Raw genomic sequence first — 21,355 nt, forward strand, 5'->3', positions numbered from 1 at the left:
TGAGTTTTTTCATAATTTTCGCTTCCTCGGTGAGTAAGCTTACAATCTACTTTGTTGTTGTTGTTTCTCTTCTTCTTGGGGATAGGAAAGGTCTATGAGAAAGCCTAAAAAGGTCTGAAAAGGGTATTACGCTTTGATTTAAAGAAACGGGAATTTTAGGATGCGATATTTATGATTTATTGATTAGAATGAAAATGTAACAGAAATGATAATGTGCATGTTGAGCAGTACAGAACAATTATTTTTAATAGAATATAGCGTATTTACTTTAATTTTCGTTGGTGAGACAACGCGCTATTTGACCGTAGATTTGAGCACTAACAAAATTGCATTTAGTTGTAAATTTGAGGCGGTGAAGAAGCTTGTAGACTCTCGGAGTTCTCTGTCTCCGCTCTCATTTGTCAATAAGAAAAGGGAAGGCAGGAAGCAGCTCTCCCACCATGTGGCACACCACCTGGAAACGAACCTTCAGAAACAAATGAAATCTCCCAACTGGAGTGGCGTGACACACTAAAAGTGCCACGTGTCACTTGGTTGCCAACTTGCTACTCAGGGGGCCAGTCCAGAAGGTTTTCTTTATTAAGCATACTTTGTACAAAATTAAATTATTATACTCTAACTCTTCTCTCTGTGGGTAAAACAAGTTCTCCATACATCTTGGTAAAGCTGTCCCATGGACTACGTGTCTCACGTATAGGTTACTGTACTGTTCATAAGGTGACGTCAGTCAAACACCAACATCTTTCTGCTGATCTTCAAATTATACAAGTATTTGAAAAGACAAACTTAACATTTTTTTTTTTCATTCTGAGTTCTTACTCTCGATTTCGTCGACACAGGCCACTGGACGAAAACAGAAGGCACACGTACCCAAGCGGTGAAGGAGACTTGGCATATGACGACGACTATCTGCAGGAGCAGGAGTCTGCCGATGGCATTGATTACTCGCGGCTACTGAGCGAATATTACGCTGCCTATTACGAGGCCTACTACCAGAGCTACTACAGGTAAGTAGTCGTTCTTCAGTTAGTTCCGTAGAGGCGCCTGCATCATACGCTCATTTCAAAGAGATCTTTACTACTCTACTGCTATAGTAGATTCACATCAGCCGTGCATCTGATGTCTAGGCCAGTCCCTTACAACGCTCCTGATTGGCTGTTGATAAGCCATAGACAGGATGTATGCTCCATTTCTCCTGAAGGATGCTTTTGAAAGACGTATCCCTCAGGAGAGGTGGAACATACATCCTGCTTATGTGAACTCTCTCTCTCTCGAGAGAGTTTCCAGCCCCGTGATTGGCTTATCAACAGCCAATCAGGAGCGTCGTAAGGGATTGGCCTAGACGTCAGATGCACCGGTGATGTGAATCTACTATAGCACCTCGGATCAAAAGATCAAACCGACATGGTTTTTGCGAGCCTTGTCTTAAGGGACGTTTCTACTTATGGGAGTAGAGCCGTGACGGGTGCACTTTAGGCAATACTTAAGGGTGTTTAAAGCGTTCCTTAGCTGCCCTCACTTTTTTTTTTTTTTTTTTATTTTAATTTCAAACCTCTTTGTGCCTTTTCTTTCAGCTGTACAATCTTCTTCTTCTTCTTCTTCTTCTTCTTCTTCTTCTTCTTCTTCTTCTTCTTATTATTATTATTATTATTATTATTATTATTTATTATTATTATTATACGTTGTTTCTTGTGCTTTTTATCGAATTTATTTTCATAGAACATAATGGAGAATGTTCACTTATTTCCTAGAGAAATTTTTACTTATTTACAAAAAAAATGAACTGAATACGACGTAGTAACATTTAAAGAGGCAATATGGCAATATGCATTGTCAATTTCCCTGCATGAATGGCGTAAAAATGTCGCCTCAAGTAATAAACATTTATATATTCGGATAGTACAAGGACAGCGACGAATAACACAATATTGGCTGCGAGAGAATCCAAAGTCTTTGAGATGGCGTGTTTGGTATGGTGTTGCCGTGCCACCTCGGTAGTCGCGAGTTCGATTCCCTGACATTCCATTGAGGAGTGAGAGATGTGTATTTCTGGTGATGGAAGTTCACTCTCGACGTGGTTTGGAAGTCACGTAAAGCCGTTGGTCCCGTTGCTGAATAACCACTGGTTCCATGCAACGTCAAAACACCATACAAACAAGTCTTTCAGAGAATCGTCTCTAGAGAATGATGAAGTAACTCACTTGTCAAAATATTGCGGTAAACATGGGATAATGTGTTATATGTGTACCGCAGTGTTAATTTGGGTGTAGATAATACTTTGAACATTTGAATTATGAATATTTATCAGTTGCGGTTTATAAATCCTAAGAATTTTCTTTAGTGTTGATACGAATATTAATCCAATGAAGTTGACAAGTCATGAATGTCACTTCATTTACACATTTCATTGAGTAATGAAAATACAATTTCTATATGATTTTATGGTCATTCCAAAAACTGCGTTGTTATCCAGCTCAAAAAGGTCTTTATGACTCGTTGCAGTGTTGCCAAGACTATTTAACTATACCCTGGCTGCTAAAGGTTGAGACTCGAGGGTGATTGGCACTGCTGCCATATTTTCTTAAACTCGTTCAAACCTCTCAGGAAAAATGGAAAAATGGTAGCAATTAGGTAGATATGGCAGATTTTTTTTTGAGCGGCGCTGCCACTTCCCCGTGTATCGACGATTCAGGTAAGTGACCGCGCAAAAATTCATAGTATACGGGGTGTCCATACCTTTGCAATACTGGGACTTTATGGACACCCTTTATAATATTACACGAATGCTTTTGCGAAGGGATTCTGCCATCTCTCTCTCTCTCTCTCTCTCTCTCTCTCTCTCTCTCTCTCTCTCTCTCTCTCTCTCTCTCTCTCTCTCTCTCTCTCTCTGTTTTAGACTTGCCAACAATCAGATAGGGTGACAAATTACTCGTCCCTTCCGTCTTTCTAGATAATTTTTGTTTTCGAACAGTTTTCATATCAGAATTTCCTAAAGGAGTAATATACAGGAGGCATAACTTATTTCATAGCTTAGTCATGAATCCCACATGCTATGACAGTGGTGTTTCTCTAAGGAATCACACCGTCAGTTTATTGATTCGTTGTCCTTTGCTTTTTCCACACACAAATAACACATTCTTGACAGTTTCGCAAAAGAACGATAGCACTATTTATTACCAAGTGGAGTGGGGCATAGCCCAAATGCCCCGTTTTCATCGACGGAAGTTCGTGCTGTATCATCGCCATCTTGAATTCAAGATGGCGTTGGTTGTATTCGGCGCAAGACTTCTGTTCCTGAGAATAAAATGAGAGACATTACTTGCCCTCATCGTCGAAAGGAATGAAACTCAGTCTCTGAAAACTCAATCGAGAGGATAAGAGTGCCCTAAGTATTGATAATTATTTTAACCATAGAATTAACTTTAAAGAGAGTTAATTTCCTCCAATCGAGGAGGGAGTGAAGAGGGCTTTGGAGGAACCTGTTAGAGGAAGAAGATCGAGAGGGAGACAGAGAATTAGATGGCGAGATAAAGTGAAGGAAGATATGGAGAGAAGAGGTTTGGTGGAGGATGATGCCTTTGATAGAACTCAGTGGAGGAGAAGGCGCATCAGGCAACCGACCCCTTAATGTAAGGATAACGGTGGGAGAGAGAAGAAGAAGAAGAAGATAGTCAATTTCCATAAGAAAGCAATAAGGTCAAACGTTCTAGGGTTGTGGAAAGGGTCTTCTATCGATCCCGACGATGGCTCGAAAGAAATCTTTACTGTGGATAAGATCACGGCCAGCCATGTTTATACAGACACTATAAGCTCGACAGATTGGCGAGCGACGAAACTTTGACTGATGGAAAGTCAAATACCTGACCCTTCGTGACCCACGCCCAGGATTAACGACGCCCCCGCGAGCATCAGATGGGTAGCAAAACCGATTTACACCAGAGTGGTCAAGCAGAAAGATAAAAAAAGAACTCAGTATGAATAATCTTCCCAAGAGGAAGTTATGATTTAGCCTCATTGGCTCTGACCACGGTCTAGATCAGTAGTTCGTAATACCACGCCCCCTTCTAAGAAGTGGTCCTTCCCTCCACGCCCCCTTTGCACCAGTAAGTAAAATTCCCACCCAGATTTATAGGAAAATGAAAAAAAGGAGAAAGAGTATGTAAAATTCCCAGCCAGATTTAAAGGAAAAATAAAAAAAAAAAAAAAGGGGGGGGGGGGGAAGAGAAGTGTTGGTTTTATTTTTTTGGGAATGGATTAGTGAGATACATGACACTGCTTCTCAGCTACTAGATCTTGAGTGCATGGTTGGATGTCAGAGAGTGCGTAGCGCAAGTCCCATTCAACGTACAGCCTGTATCTGTATGTGGTCCTGAGAGCAACGAGCGTGGAAAATGCAGCTGCACAAAGATACTACGGGTCAGGGAGAACCGAAGCCGAAAGAGAAATCCAAAGACCGAACATACATAGGATCCGAACGAGTCCAACTAGAGTTAGTAGTCTACAGGAAACTATAGAGTTATAAGGCGAGACTTTTGCATCTTGCCATAAAGTTCTGTATTCTAGTTCCTCACTCTTGTTAAGAAGATAACGAAAATAATTAGGGAATTTTGAATTTTGCCTTAGGGCTCGCGCCTCACCTGGAAATTGCTGACCATCCCCCCTCCCCACCCCGCTAGGGTGGGGAGAGCCCCAGTTTGAGGAACACTGGTCTAGACAGAACAGGTCAGCCAGATTCCGAAATTAATGCTCTTTTGTGTATGACGTCACTCTCTCTCTCTCTCTGGTAACTGATTAACAAAATATGGTTTCTGTCGTCATATACTAGAATATCACAGATACTCTGAAAATGCAGAATATTAATAAAACAGAAGTGCTGCCTTTTTAGGACTAATTTGATTAAGTTGCAAGTTTCGTCAATTTCCTACAGCAGCTCCCTTATAGTACATGTTTGACCTTGCCGTTGTTTAATTATCCCTCATCAAATTAGGACATTGCATGAAACTGTCATAAATTATAATGAGGTGTGCTTTTTAGTAATTTTTTTTTAGACTCGAAAAGGAGTCTTCGATAGCATTATTTGCACAAAGTACATTTGGCATCGCTCTCTCACCCTCCCGAAACAACCCTCCTTTGACCAAGTACGCTAGGGAGACTGTACTTGACGGGCTGCTAAGAAGCAAGAGCCCGTGCCGGTACAAAGCTGGCTTATCCTATCATCAGTGCTATAGAGCATTGACACCAAAGGGTCTTTATTTCAGAGAAGTGTCCTTAAATAGTGTTTACCTTCTTGTCAGCTCTTCCCCGTGTACACCATTAAAAGTTCCCCCATCACAACTAATATATATATATATATATATATTTATTTATATTATAAATTAGAAAGAAATTGAGCAGAGGGTCTGTATACAATTCCTCCGCTACTATAACACTTGCTATCCCAGACAGTACTCCTCGTACAGCTTACTGTATGAAGGTTTGCGCTCTGAGAAAAGGATCTTACTTAGCCTCTCATCTTTGAAAGAGTAGCATTTAGAAAGTTCATTGCGTCTGCATCGTCTCTGTGTTATCGTATAACTCATTGGCTTTTTATTATTGACTTAGGAGACAATAAGAAAAGATTGCCAGTTCATTTTTACTATTATTGTATTACAGCTTGAGTATTTTTTACTTCAGAAATTTATACGTTAAGATACTATCTTTCTCTTATATATATTATATATCTATAGATATTAACATATAGATATATATATCATATTATATATATATATATATATATATATATAATATATATCCATTGTAGCACGAAGGAACACGTGCTTTGGAATAATATCCTTAAATCCACGTTAGACTCGGAACAAGTACTTTCGTAGTATATTCTACATTTTCAAGTTCGCACTGGATATAATAAAAGTTGACAGACCTTTATATTTCTGTTTACGTATATGAAGGTCTGTCAGTTCCTATTATATTCGGGGTGAACTTGAAAATGTAGAATATAGTACTACGTAAGTGCTTGTTGCAAGTCCCTTTATGCCGTTGATTTAAGGATACATATAGTATATATATATATATATATAATTATATATATATATATATATATATAGATATATATATAATATTATCTATATATATATATATGTGTGTGTGTGTGTGTGTGTGTGTGTATGTATGTATATGTGCGTGTGCGAGCGCGCCAGATCCTGGGTACATATTACTGCAGACGAATACTCGCTCACAAGCTCAGACAAGTTCAGCGAATTTGTCCCGAAATCAGCAGAAGGAAGGTGTGGAGGGGCCACTCCCAAGGGAAGGAACGAGCATTTCCTCCCAAGTCCAGCTATTTACCTGGAGGCCGAACGTTGTAAACTATTTTTAACGGCCACACCTGCATGAGGTTAATATGATGACCGCTGTCCCATAGCCATGTTATAGTACCTCGCCTTTTACCGAAGCTGTTCTTATATATTGAAAGAATTTTGGTAGGTAAATACTAATATATATATATAATATATATATATATATATATATATATATATATATATATATATATTAGATCTACTGATTAGTTTTACCAAATGCATATATAATTGTAATAGCCACAATGCCCTCTTACCTTCTCAAATTCTTTGCGCTTTTTTTTTTTTTGGATACGTTTGTCACTACAAAGCCTTGAGATACATGTGCAAGAATAGTAGGAAATTATGATGTGATGTCCGGTAGCAGGAAATGAACCTTTGTTTTATAATATATATATATATTATTGTTTTGTTTGTTACATTACGCTGTGCTTTCGTCATGGTGTCCATCAATATTTCATTCTCTATCTCTCTTCTTCCCTCCTCCCTTCTCTTCTCTTGCTCGACGTGTCTGTCTTCGCTTATATCCATTTCATCCTGCGTATGCCTAATTATCAAGCTGATGATCCCCCCATGGAATAATATTACTAATAATAATGTTAAGAAATTCACAATCGGGTGAAAAACAAGTGTAATAAAAATCCACTGTTACATATACGGTTATACAGCAATCTGTTTTACTATGATAGATAAACAAGCAAGGACTTTGGAACACCTGACCGGTGGTGTTCCTCAGGGACAGACACCGTTCAGGTGTTCGCAAGTCCTTGCACGTATATTTTACATAGCAGTGCAGTCTTCTATGTAATTGTATATGTATATGATTGTGGGCTTTTATTTGTAATAATAATAATAATAACAGTTGAAAAAGAAACCCACAAAATCACTTTGTAACTTGTTTACTTCTAAGTATTTACATTTAGTTTTACTCCACACTCACACTCATGAGAGTGGAGTAAAACTAAATGTAAATACTTAGAAGTAAACAAGTTACAAAGTGATTTTGTGGGTTTCTTTTTCAATCTTCAGAAGAAAACTGAAAGGAGTTTTTGTTTGGTTTAATAATAACAGTATATAATTGTGGGGTTTTATTTGTATGATAATAATAATAATAATAATAATAACAGTATATAATATTAATTAAGACGATGATAATGATATTGAACAACAATCCCTTTCTAAATTGTGTGTGATTAAAAGTGTATTGAAGGTACACTGGTAAGAATTATAACAAACTCTTGTCAAAAATGTTATCGTAAATATATCGTTAGATAAACAAATAAATAATAAGAAATAATAATCTGAATAAATAAACAAATAAATAATAATAATAATAATAATAATAATAATAATATGTGTATGTTTGAACATGAATGTATCCAGATACGCATTTGTTTTATTTCATTTGTGTATCAATAGCACCATTTTTTATCTCCTTCTGATGAAATATGTGCCATGCACTGGTTGATATCGATGTTCCACTCTTCTACCCACCTAGAGGAAAATACGTAGTATAGCTTAATACGTTCACCTTCCTCTTCATGTAAAGGCAATTGACTCAAAACAATAAAGCAGAGTCCCCAAAAATAAAGACAGGCTATGGTTGCTCAATCCCTTCTAAAAAAAACTTTGATGATGGGCGGGAAGGAGGAGTGTAACTCCCGTAGACTTTTACCGATTTCACAGTGACCTCTGTTCATTGCTGCATTTCTTGGAGATTGGAGAGAATTTTTTACTTAACCTTCTTTATTTTATGAGTGGTATATATATATATATATATATATATATATATATATATATATATATATATAAAATTCTACCGCATTCGAGAAAAAAATATTTTAAATTATTCCAATAATTTATGATACGTTGCTTCCCAATACTGCATTCATTGTGAGTGTACGTAAGGATGCCGCCTTGTATATTTAATAACTGCCATATTAAGTCATTTGGTAATTATATTTTGTTAAGAAAATTAACCAAAATATTTTCACAGAGCTATCTATCTATCTATCGATCTATATATTATATGTATATGTATAGTATACTATAAATATATTATATATATATATCAATTGATTGCTTGCTAGGGTACATTCAGGTCAACTACAACATATGTTACTGATGTGTTTTGTGTAAATCTGAGGCTATTTTTGGTACAATACCTCAATCTCACATTGAGAGAGAGAGAGAGGAGACGAGAGAGAGAGAGAGAGAGGAGAGAGAGAGGAGAGAGAGTCTCCGGCCTGATCATCGGGGCTCAAGATCACCTAAGTGTTTCCAATATATATATACTTTAATGAGGAACATATTTCTCTGGAAACTGATGACTATAAATAAGTATGCAGAGTGAAGATACCTTTTGACAGAGCTTCGGTACAGTAGGTAATATATTACATTAGTAGTACACTAATAATGATCCATTGGAAGAAAATGAATAAATAAATAAATAAACTCGCTAAAACAACAGATATAAGTAAGAAACCAAAGCAAAATACTTGACAGTCAGTGAACCGACCTTATAATGAAGAAAAATGAAAGCGTATTATGTTCCATAAACCGTGTTATCAAAAGAAGAAGAAGAAGAAAGAAAATAAAACGGGGGGAAGAGAAAGAGAAAGGCAAACGAAAGCGAAAGCCCCAAAGTAAAGGCAGGAGAAATTTTTAAGAGCTTGCAGGTCCCATTACAAAGCCTGGCTCGTCCAGGCTAGGACATGACGTCATCTTGGAACTCATGTTCGCCCACATCCCCTCCCCCCCCCTCCCCACACTCCCCTTCAACCCAACACCCAACGCTCCCCTTCCCTCATTCTTCTATTCCTCCTCCCTCGCCGGATTTCATCTCTTCATGTACTGGTGGATGATTCCCTTATTGCATTGTTTACATGTATCTTCTTACCACCATACTGAAAGCATTTTCTGCGCTTTGTTGATTTATTGTTGTTAACACTTGATTCCTCTCGTTGTAGTGTACATAAGGACTGGCGAGTTATGGTACTGAATATTCTGACAGATGACGTATTGCAGTGCAAATGCGCTTATCATTCCAGATAGAATTTGCATTCAATGTTAACACCATTTGAACTGATAATTTACAACGATTACCCATTGTTATATTTCTAGTGTAAAGTGTGAATAATGTATTTACCTTGTATTTTGAAATTTTCAATAGTTTCTTAGTAAATATTAGCTAACTTTCAAAATCAACTCCACAAGTGGGACCATAACAAATTTTTTTTTGAACAGAAAAAATGTAGCAACTAAAATAATGATTTACAGTGACTTATTTATATACTACTTCATTCCCCTTCAAGCTGCTTCCTCCAAGACACCAAACTGTTTTGTGTCTCAGATTTCACTGTTTTCTCCCAGAGGAAGTTTCCCTTATTTCGTGGCCAATTTGGCATGACTTTCTCCGTAATCATAAAATGCTTCTTCAGTTTATTTGTTGAAGATTTTGTAGCCGCCAAATGATATCTGCATCGACGCCTTTTCAAGCTCATTTATGATGACACTTTAGAAAAATGAAATATAAGGTGCAGAAGTGCCTGCTTGAGTAAAACTTTAAAAATAACCGATATGTATACAAAAAACGAGTCACCGATGTCTCATCTAGAGACCTCTGGCATCGAAATCGCCACGGAGAAAAGTTACCAGCTAAGAAATATTCATCGTTTTCATTTCTTTGCCTATTTCTATTTGATTTCTCTACCAACGCTGTCGTTGCGTTATCGCTTTCGGTGGAGAGATCAATTGCTATCACAAGACAGTGTTCGCATTGTAATATTCTTGAGTCTTATCGAAAGCGCAAGAAACAAACTTTCGTGATGAGAGACAACCCTTCGTTATTCCCCTGCTTATCCTGACTGAGTCAGCGAGTCAACTGACTCAGTCAGTCCGTCGCCGCCGCGGACCGGGAGGACGTCAGTGTCAGTCAGTCAGTGAATCGTTGGTGTTCACAGTGTCAGGAGTAGAAGAGGCTCAGCCCGTAAACAGTCACTGGTACTACACCGTCCGTAGTTTAAAAAAGACAAGTGCATGTACCTTATACTATAAGAGTCTGATGCGTGAGATAAGTTCATGTTAATTTAATCAAAGTCATTTGTAAATTAATCGTTTTGGCAAAAAAATTTGCAGTATTGTTTTTATTAATAGACTCATTATCAAGCACAAGCTCAATTAACACCGACAAGATGAACGGAGCTCCCAAGACAACCCTTCGAGTTGCCCCCGCGGGATCTGCACCCAACGGCAATGCGCCCAAAGTGGACCCTAACGACCCTCAGGTCCGAAAATTAGTGTACAATGCGTACAGGGAGATGCTGAGCAAGAAGCACGCCGATGCCAATGTGATTGTGGACAGCGCCCCGCAGGAGCTTGTGACCAAGGACCAGGGCATCGGCTCCCGCGTCGAAAGCATGATGTAAGTCGCGAAATATTTCGGCTTGTTAAGGCTGCTCCTGCCTTCTCTTCCCCCTCTTCCTTAGTCTCAAAGTAACGTAATGGGATGTCGGATATAATTATGGCAGTGTGAGTGGGCGCATGATCCTAAAAATTGCTATTACTGTTACTAAAGAGTTGTGTTTTTAATTTTGTACCATTTTTATTTATGCTTTAGATTAGTTACAGTGAGCACAATATCAACTGTTTCCAAGTGCTTGATATTCTTATAAATCCGTACCTTTGCTGAAACACGCCAGCACACGCTTATATATATAATATATATATATATATATATATATATATATATATATACCTATTATTTATAATTACATATATTATTTTGAATTTATAACAAATTGATCAGCAACCAGTCGCAAAGGAAAAGAAAACATACAAATGAAATTTCAGTAGAGCAGTGGGACGAATTTCTTCGAATATGACTTTTGAATATTCAAAGGGGAAACGTTTAAGCAGAAACACCCGTGTGGACCGTCCTATGGGGGAGGGGGTTGGGGAACCATCTATCTCGCTATCCGTCACAATGATGTAACTATATAGTTGTTGCTGAATACAGAAATAACTTGTTACGCTCCGAACACTTCGATTAGCATAGTATTCGTGTTCTTTAGACTACTTGACGTGAATTTCTCTCATTGAAGGTGTGCATACAACCCGGAGATATTATTATAAAGTAATCCACTCTTCGTGTAGGGCGCAATAGTTCACCTCAATAAAGTGAGTGAATCTGGGGCATGCCTTAGGCGAGAGTCCTCAAACGTTTGATTTACGGGAATTTTAAAGTAACCGTTCCTGAGAAGATTTCTCTCTCTCTCTCTCTCTCTCTCTCTCTCCTCTCTCTCTCTCTCTCACGTGTATTGTATATATAGTATTAGTGTGTGGTTGTGTGTTAGTATGTAGTACTATGTATGAGACAGAGAGAGAGAGAGAGAGAGAGAGAGAGAAGTAACTGGGTGGGTAGTTATGCTGTGATACGAATGCAAAGGTAGACTTGGCATAGTTGGTAGGAATACAATTTTAAAAGTGGTTCACAGCGGGAAAAAAAAAAAAGTCTTGCGTCATGGGAGATAAGGGAGTGCTATTATGCAAGGGCTTACAGACGGATTGCACAGCTTAATTTTGTTACAGGCTTTTTCTTGTAACATTTTAGATTTCCTGTCTTATCTCCATCAAGGACTTGTTTGTCTCCAAGCATCCTAGAGAGTGTCACAGTCTCTTTGAGAACTATTCGTTTTACCAATAGTTTATGCCCCCACGCGAACAAGTATCACAATATACATGCATTAAGCTACAAACGTCCTTTAATACCCATTTCACTCTACCTTGGAATTAATATATTTTCATATATGTTAACCGAAGGGGAATTTTTTAGTTGGTAATGATTTCGTCCTCTCGTGGGTTCGAACCAGCGCCCAGCGGACAGAGGAGAAATCAGGACTTAGTGACGTTACGGCCAACAAGTTAACAGCGGATGTGCTTTGCCTCGTACTCTTTTTGAACAATGACCTCACATGTTGGCCGAGTCGATAACATCACTGAAGTCCTGATTTTTCCTCATTCTGCCGGGTGCTGGTTCGAACCCACGAGAGGACGAATTTATTATCAACAAAAAATTTCTCCTTCGGTTAACATATACGAAAATATATTAATTCCGAGGTAGAGCGAATTGGATATTAAAGGACATTTGTAGCTTAATGCATGGATATGAATCATGGTGAAGTTAAAAATTCAGGTATATATATATATATAAATATAAATATATAATATATATATGCTATATATATGTATTTATGCATATTTATATTATATGGAAGAAGAATGGCTTAATTAACAAAGAATCCCGAATTATGACAGTGTGCTTTTGGTAGTTCATTCTTGCAGAGAGTACAGAAGAGTCTGGTTAGCAAGCTGTTGATTGCTAGGATGGAAGAATTGTTAGAAGGATTGGGTCCTAAAATCATGAGCACAAAATATAGTCACTTTATATGTAACAGGGTCGTTTTGTTGGTGTAGAAGGAAACTAAGCTGTTTGCCTGAGAGATTCATCTTTGGTTCAGCTGTTGGAGAGTAAATGGTGGCAGAGACAAGGAATCTGCTTATAGTTTGCCCTTGTCTCGAAGTTCTGTTACGAGAGTGTTGGCATAAAGTAGAATTCTGTGCTTGTTTTTCTTTCCGATATTCCTTTCCATTAACTTCACTCTTGTCCTCCATCCTTATCAGCTCGTTTCTAATGAAGTATACTTGGGAAGGAAATTAGCGAGGGAATTTTCATTTTGATCATTCTCTTGTGCTGAATAGATGGAAAAGCAAAGGTGGTGGATGTAATAGGAGGGAGAGGAGCGTCTGGGTATGTGAATGAGTATTCTTTGGTCGAAGCAAAATTTTAAATAAATTGGAAGAATAAAGGGGGAGATGTGGCTGTAAAACATAGGATAAGCAAGACTAGTGAATTTGACGAGAAGTGAGAGTATCGTATGAAAACAAAATAGATGAAAAATGTTCAAGGATACAGAAGTGGAAAGAGTATGAAGGGAGCACAAAATCCCAGAACTGGGACAGAATCATTGAGTGTCTAGTTTATAGCAGGTTAAGATGAGAGAATAAAAATGCTGAGTGGTGAGATAAAGAAATGAGAGGCAGAATATGGGTCCAGAGGTTATTAAGAAACAATTGCACAACAGGTTAAAATAGGCACAGGTAAAGAAGAGGATAGATAAAGTAGTCAGGAGGAAAATGAGAGAGAAAAAGGAGGAAAGTAATGTAAAATAGAGGGCATAATATCGGCCAGAATTTAAATGAGTGAAATGGGTCTCAGAATAAAATTTGCAATTTTGAAAGAGAATTCAGTCCTGGCAAATGAGCGAGAATTTAGAAGATATGTTGGATGTGTGGGATGGTAAGAAGCAGAGCAGAGGTGACTGGTGCAAGAGTGGATGGAATTAGTTGTTTCAGTCTGGCAACCTTATGTGACTGCTGAGAACATGAGGATTATTAAAGAGTTTGAAAATGGGAAAACTCCAAGGTTGTGAAAATGTCAGGTATTTATGGATGGTAGAAAGCTTCCAGAGGAATGGGTGAAAAAAATAAAAAAAGTAAAAAACAGTTGTTCGTTTATATGGCTTAAGTTGTATGTTAGAATTTCGACCAAAAAAGTAAATCAGAGGACCATAGGGAAGAACTATGTGTGTTTATGTAAGAAAGTGGGTATGTGGCTCAAGTAATTGTTAAAGATTCATGTGAGAGGCCCTAGAGTAAAGGGAAAAAGCTCTATGTGGTGAATATTCACTTAGAACAGGCCCTTGATGTATGTGATAAAGATACAATCTGTAGGATGTGTAGTATGGAAGATAACTTATTGAGGAGTGACTAGAGGTTCTTTGATGGTAACAGAGCATGTGGTACAATATGTAGATATGACTGTAATTATTATGGTGTAAAAGTGGCTCTGAGAAAGTGTGTTTTCTCTTTATGGTTCCTTATTATTTTTGTTATGGATGGACAGTGGTGAGAAGTCAGATTAAGGACAGGAACTCGGAGGGCACAGTTGTGGGAGAAGAAAATGTGGATGTTGTGTGGAATTGATGATATTTAGAGATGGAACGTTACTGATTTGGCATAAGGAAGGTAAACTTCAGAAAATCTTGGAAGTAACTCCAAGAAGTGCAAGTTGAAAGGAAAATGGAGCAAGCTTAAGGTGTTTTTAGGAAAATTGAAACCAAGAAAGTAGTATAGTGACTTTTAACGGGAATTAGGTAAAAATGGAAATAATTGATTTGTACAGAAATTTGGAAGTAAATGCAAAGGTTGATGGTAAGATGAGAAAAAGGTTGGCTCGATAGATGAACCAAGGTAGGTATAGATTCTATAGAAGCCAAAGGTGGAATACACGAATGGAACATTAAATAATTCTCCTTATAGTTGATGCTTAAAGCAATTGAAAGGAAGTTTTACAAGCCACTGAGATCATTTATCTGTGTAGTGTAAGCAGCACAAGGTGAATTGTGAGGGTTTGATATGTGGAATGATATGTAATAAGTGATAAAAAGAAGTGTACAGTTTTTGAAGGACGGATGATCAGTGTGTTTTGAGATGATTCAAGGATAAAGAAAGAATGAAGTACAATGGGTTGGTGAACAAGGCATGATCCTACCTCCAGCTTACTTGGGGCGCGTACTAAAATCTATGGTTAAGTAGTGCGTCGTTTCACCAACGGAAATTTTAAAAAATACGATGTTTTATTTGAAATAATTGTTCTGTACTTTTTAACTTGCGCACTATTTATATTTTTTACATTGTACATTCTAATGGACAAATCATAAATATCCTATGCTAAATTCCTTGCATTTTTTCTTTTAACCTCAAACGCTGAAAGCACCTTTTTCGGACCTTTTTAGGCTTTTCCATTGACCTTTCCTAACCCCCTCTAACAACAACAACAAAGTAGTTTACAAAGGCTTACTCCCTGAGTAAGAGAAAATGTCCATAATTCCGAGGTTTAGGAGAAGAGACCTGGATAAGTGATGTCGAAGAGGCAGTGGGAAGGAAGATACAGTTAATTGATGATTTTGTTTTCGTTTGTTGTGGGGGGGGGGGGGGCGGTGGGTTGGGGGAGGGTTGTGGAGGCACTTGAAATTTTCTGCACAGGGGGTTTCATCCAGGATTTAAGCTCGGGAAAGCACCTTCTCGTTAATGGATAGTATGTCGAATAATATACATATAGTATATATATATATTTATGTAATAGTTTTATAAATTATATATGTGTATATATATATATATATATAGATATATATATATATATATATATATATATATATATACATACTAAACATTTTATATAGTTGTAGACTGGTACAGGCCGATTCATGCCTGTGCGAGACCTCACACACAGGTAGTTAATCCGAGGGCCACAGATAACTACACTATATATCCCGAACACCTGTGTGAAACAAGTGCTTAGGACACCTGCGTTGGTGAGTCACAGCCACTCAAGGTCACCTTTACACCAGCATTCAGGATAGGTTGTCAGGGCTTCGTTTTTTTTTTCTTTTTTTTTTAATAATAAAAGGACAGATGCTGCTTTGAAGGTCGTTGACTCCAATCACGTTCTGGTCGTAAAATCCAAACGGCCTAAAGACTGTAAGACTTTATTTTTAATAGTGTCTACCGTCATTATTTCATGGTTTACGTATACATACCCAAGGTGTTGGTACGAGATGTAGGCTAGTATTGCACCAGTCTTTTTTTTTTTTTTTTTTTTTTTTTTTTTTTTTTTTTTTTTTGCGCCATGGCCCTAGGTTAGTAGGTCAGATCAAATCCGTCACATTGAGGGTGTGGGAGTCATAATGGGATTATTTTCAATGTTTTTTTTTTACTATTCTCAATATTATGATACAGTTATTATTACCATTACTTTGATTACCATCTTTTATACTACTTCAAGTATGGATATTCCGATTAATAATTTGTTTTTATTGTTTTTTTTTATCAGATTAATAATTTTTTTTTTGTTATCCTATGTATCTAGATTGTATATGTTACTGTCTATTCTTTGTATATATATTCCATATATATGGCCTTGAGCTGATGATAAAATTTATCATTATTAATATTGTTGTTAGTTTTTAAGATAGGGCGTCCCCGCTTTTTGTATTTTATTTTTTTGTTTTCTCAGGGAAGGTCTCAGTACTCCGTTACAGTTCGGGAATATTCGGGCTGGTATACTAAACACGGCACCCATTTTTGTATGGAAACTGGAATTTGCTGAACTTGGAGAAGGGTGCTTCCGCCCTAAATGTCGTTTTTATCACACCAATGAACCTTAAAAATGCTTGTTTGGAGTAACTGTAATTGAATTTCTCTCTCTCTCTCTCTCTCTCTCTCTCTCTCTCTCAAAGAAACATCGCGGAAACCATAGCTAAGGTTTATCGAATAGTAGAAGCAGTGGAGGTTGGAGAATAACTTGGTGTCATTGTTGTGTGTGTATTCCCAAGGATGTGGAGTGTAGAATATTGTGAATGCCTGAGAGAGTAAACACACAGTGGCGTGATCGGTATGGTCTTGACCTGCCACCTCGGTGGCCGCGAGTTCGATTCTCGGGCATTCAATTCAGGTGTGATAGATGTGTATTTCTGGTGATAGAAGTTCACTCTCGACGTAGTTCGGAAGCCACGTAAAGCCGTTGGTCCCGTTGCTGAATAACCACTGCTTTCCATGCAACGTAAAAATACCATACAAACAAACTTGGTGGTAGCTGAAGTCGCAGTTGTATAGCTAGTTGTTATACTGTAGTTTTAATGATAGTTTTACCAGAATTTATTACTTCTTATCTACAGTCTACTAAATCCTAAAACAACTAGTCGTTTTATAGACACACACACACACACATATATATATAGTATGTATATATATATATATATATATTATATATATATATATATAATATTATTATTATATAGTTTATATATATTTATATATATATATATATATATATTATCTATATATATATATATATAGTCTATATATAGTATATATAATATACTATACTTCTAGGATTTTTCACGCTGTTTTGGATACACATGTCACTACAAAGCCTTGAGATCCAAGTGCAAGAAATATGAAGAAATTACATATATCTGAAAACGACAGGTATATGTACTACGTACAGAGGCAATATTTGACTTTTACCATTCTCGTGGCCAGGTCGGCAACGTGACCTTCTGGTGATTATGGCACCCGCTACCGGACATCAGAATGTCTTCATATATACCTTCCATATTTCTTTCACTTGGATCTCAACCGTATCCGGAAACGTGCGAAGAATTCAAGAAGAAAAGAGGGCATTGTGGCTATTACAATTACAATGTATATAGTAAAAAGTGGACTAATAGATTATATATATATATATATATATATATATATATATATATATATATATATATATATATATATATATATATATATATAATATATATATATAAAACTTTTCTCATTCATCTACCTGAAGAGGGAGACAGCAGTCTCTGAAATATAGTATTTTTCTCTATATATTTTGGTGTTTTTATGGGCTCCTTTTATTAGATATATTTATATGTGTGTGTGTGTGTGTGTGTGTATATTTCTGTCTATAATAGCCAAACATAAATGTGCACCTTCTGATTCCCTCATTGTCTGCAATGTATTTTAATTTTCTGTTACTGTTACAATTACGTCAGGTATCACTTTTCAAGAGCGAGTGATTCATGTCCTTAGTAGATGATGTCACCCCTAATAGCGATGCATATCGAGGCTTATCTGCTCATTTCAAGTGGATTCTTCCTTCAAAGGCGGAGGTAATAGATACGAATATTAGGCCTTATATAGATTGGACAGAGTGCACCATGTTCATCTCGTAAGATAATATTATATATATATATATATATATATATATATATATATATATATATATATATATATATATAGAAAGACCACAGGAAAATAAAAGGAGTACCGACGAGCGCTTTCGTGTTATTTCAACACATTTTCGAGGTATACAATGTGTTGAAATAGAAAAAAACCAAAGCGCTCGGTACTCCTCCTTTTTTTTTTTATTGGTCTTATATATATATAATATATATATATATATATATATATATATATATATATATATATATTGTAACGTATTCCGTTACCAGTTCTTTCTGAAACTCAGTACACGAATAGCCCGTTGCTGAATAACCACTGGTTCCATGCAACGTACAAACACCATACAAACAAACAAACAAAGCACGAACGAAGGACAAAATAAACTGTGTATATGGATAAATGACATATTTATATACAAATGGGTACCAACATAATTACATAATCACCTGAAAAGGAGAGAACCACACACCTTGCAAGCAAGCAGTAAACACAATCTCCTAGCTAGCAATCGTACCAACAGGAGGAGAGAAAACTGTAGGAGAAGGTGAGAAGACACGAACCTACTTTGGCGAAAAATGATCACAAATGCAGGATGGGAATGAATCCTTAAGCCCAACTAAATGCAGTAATTCCCTTCACCTAACGACAAACCAGAAATACACTTTATTTAGTAAATGATGCAGACAGGCGATCCAATAAATTATGCTGCGTACTTCAGGCCAGCGATGAAATAATCGTATAACCCTACGGGTCACACACACTGGGTCAATTTCCCCCGGGGTGACGCACGTCAGGACAAGCTCACCAACAAGTATTTTAACAGGAGGATGATGGTGATAAAATATTAATGGGTGGCTTACGTTGTTTCGCCGACTGACGACCTCAAGGATGCATTGGAACAAAATGGGCGTCTCTGACGACCACTGAAGAAGAGATACTGCCAATAAATGCCTAGGACGTCCAAGAATCCTTCCGTTGGGAGGCCGTACGGAGACTAAAAGTCCTTCGGATGTCCCGACATAGGAGAAAACTCATAGTTTGCCGACCGGTAGGCTCTGGGGACACCCGCTAACGCTCGCAAAGATGAAAACAGACGAAAAACATACAAACCGATTGGAGGGTCCTACAAAAATGGTTACCAGCGAACCACCTCCCAAACGAGGCGATTAGGTAATGAAGTGGAAACCAAGATAAACAAACGCCAAAAGATATTACAGAGTTGCGTTGATATCAAAGGCAAAGAAAAGTGAATTACGTTAACTTCCTACACAGTAACAAAACTGATTCACGTTAATGTAAGAAAAGTATATATATATATAATATATATATATATATAATAATTATATATATATATATATATATATATATATATTATATATATATATATATATATGATAATAATCATTTATATATCAGTATATGAAACCTATTCACACGGAACAAGCCTATGGAGCCATTGACCTAAAACTGAAGCTTCCCACACTGCAGCAGTAACTGATCATGAGAGCCAGTGATTTTTCTCTGGCCTGGGGGGAGGCGCAAACCCCCAACATCTGAGCAGCATGCCACGACGCTACCTGCCGTACCAGCAATATATAATAATTGATTAATTTTTAAAATTTACTTTTTTTAAGGACAAAATTTAATTCCTACTCAGCCATTGCCTTTGTCAGCGACCTTATTAGTTGTAATGGAATTTGAATATCAATACAATCGCCCAGTTGGGAGAATGCAGACCTTGCATGACTTATCAATGCATTAGAAAACAATATCCTAAGCTCAGTCAACTCCAGTAATTTTAATTTCACCAGAAATCCGACAATTATAGAATATAATTCCCGCAGCTCTTTTTTTTTCTTTTCAACTTCGTAAATATTTTATCGGGCCCTTGTGCGTTTTCTAAGTAAGTTGCTTCTTATATATTTTTATAAAATTGTCTTTTAGTGTTTCCTCATCAGTAACATAGTAGCTCCTGCAGAATAGTGGCGTGGTAGGTATGGTCTTGGCCTGCTGCCACCTCGGTGGCCGCGAGTTCGATTCTCGGGCATTCCACTGAGGAGTTAGAGCTGCGTATTTCTGGTGATAGAAGTTCACTCTCGACGTGGTTCGGAGGTCATGCTTAAAGCCGTTGGTCTCGTTGCTGAATAACCACTGGTTCCATGCAACTTGAAAATACCATACAAACAAACAAACAATATGACTTCAAAGCGATTGTTAGGCTAAGCCAGGTGTAAACATGATAACATACCCATAGATGCCACAAGACCGAGACCAGGCTATATGGCTCAGATTTCTACTAATCCTATAGAAAAGAAGAAGGAGGTAGGGCTGTGGATGACAGCCCAACACCATATGAAAAACTGAAGCGTTACAGAAATCAAGAGGCTATAGTAGATTCACATCAACCGTGCATTTGATGTCTAGGCCACGTCCCTTACGACGCTCCTGATTGGCTGTTGATAAGCCAATCACAGGGCTAGAAACTCTCAGTCTCTCTCGAGAGTTCATATAGGTAAGATCTATGTTCCACCTCTCCTGAGGGCTACGTCTTTCAAAACGTATCCCTCAGGAGAGGTGGAACATAGATCATGCTTATGTGAACTTTCGAGAGAGACTGTGAGTTTCACCCCTGTGATTGGCTTATCAACATCCAATCAGGAGCGTCGTAAGGGAATGGCCTAAAATCAAATGCACGGTTGATGTGAATCTACTCTAGTTTGAAGAACAAAACTAGTTTATGCCGAGGACTGCAGGTAGCGTTCGGATATGGGTCTCCATGGAGTTAGTTATCTCTGCGATAAAGGTTTCCGGTATGGCGGCGACGTAGTTTGACGAAGGGGTCTTGTTTGCTTGTTCTGTTGTGGGTTTTGTGGGAACTTTTGTCGATGTTGTAAGCGACGGGAACTGTTATGGAATTTTAACTACTACAGTGATTTTATTTAATTTTTTATTTCTAAATCTTTTGCTTATAGTGGTACATTTTCGAAAATTGAGTGAATTCAAGCTATATATGTGTATATATATTATATATATATATATATATATATATATATATATATATATATATATATATATATATATATACATTAATAAAAAGAGCCATATACCTGAAAAGAGACACAGCAGTCTCTGAA

General features: G+C 37.2%; 1 protein-coding gene across 1 annotated transcript in view; it reads left to right on the forward strand.

The window, feature by feature from the left end:
- The window catches only part of LOC135219960 (uncharacterized), a 292,444-nt gene that overhangs the window by 107,987 nt on the left and 163,102 nt on the right, over positions 1-21,355 (forward strand). Inside the window, exon 7 of the mRNA XM_064257204.1 lies at positions 840-1,007. Coding sequence (XP_064113274.1) covers positions 840-1,007 — 168 coding nt within the window. The remainder of the gene's footprint in view (positions 1-839; positions 1,008-21,355) is intronic.

The sequence above is a fragment of the Macrobrachium nipponense genome, chromosome 1, assembly GCF_015104395.2.
Source record: "Macrobrachium nipponense isolate FS-2020 chromosome 1, ASM1510439v2, whole genome shotgun sequence".
Taxonomy (NCBI): Eukaryota; Metazoa; Arthropoda; class Malacostraca; order Decapoda; family Palaemonidae; genus Macrobrachium; species Macrobrachium nipponense.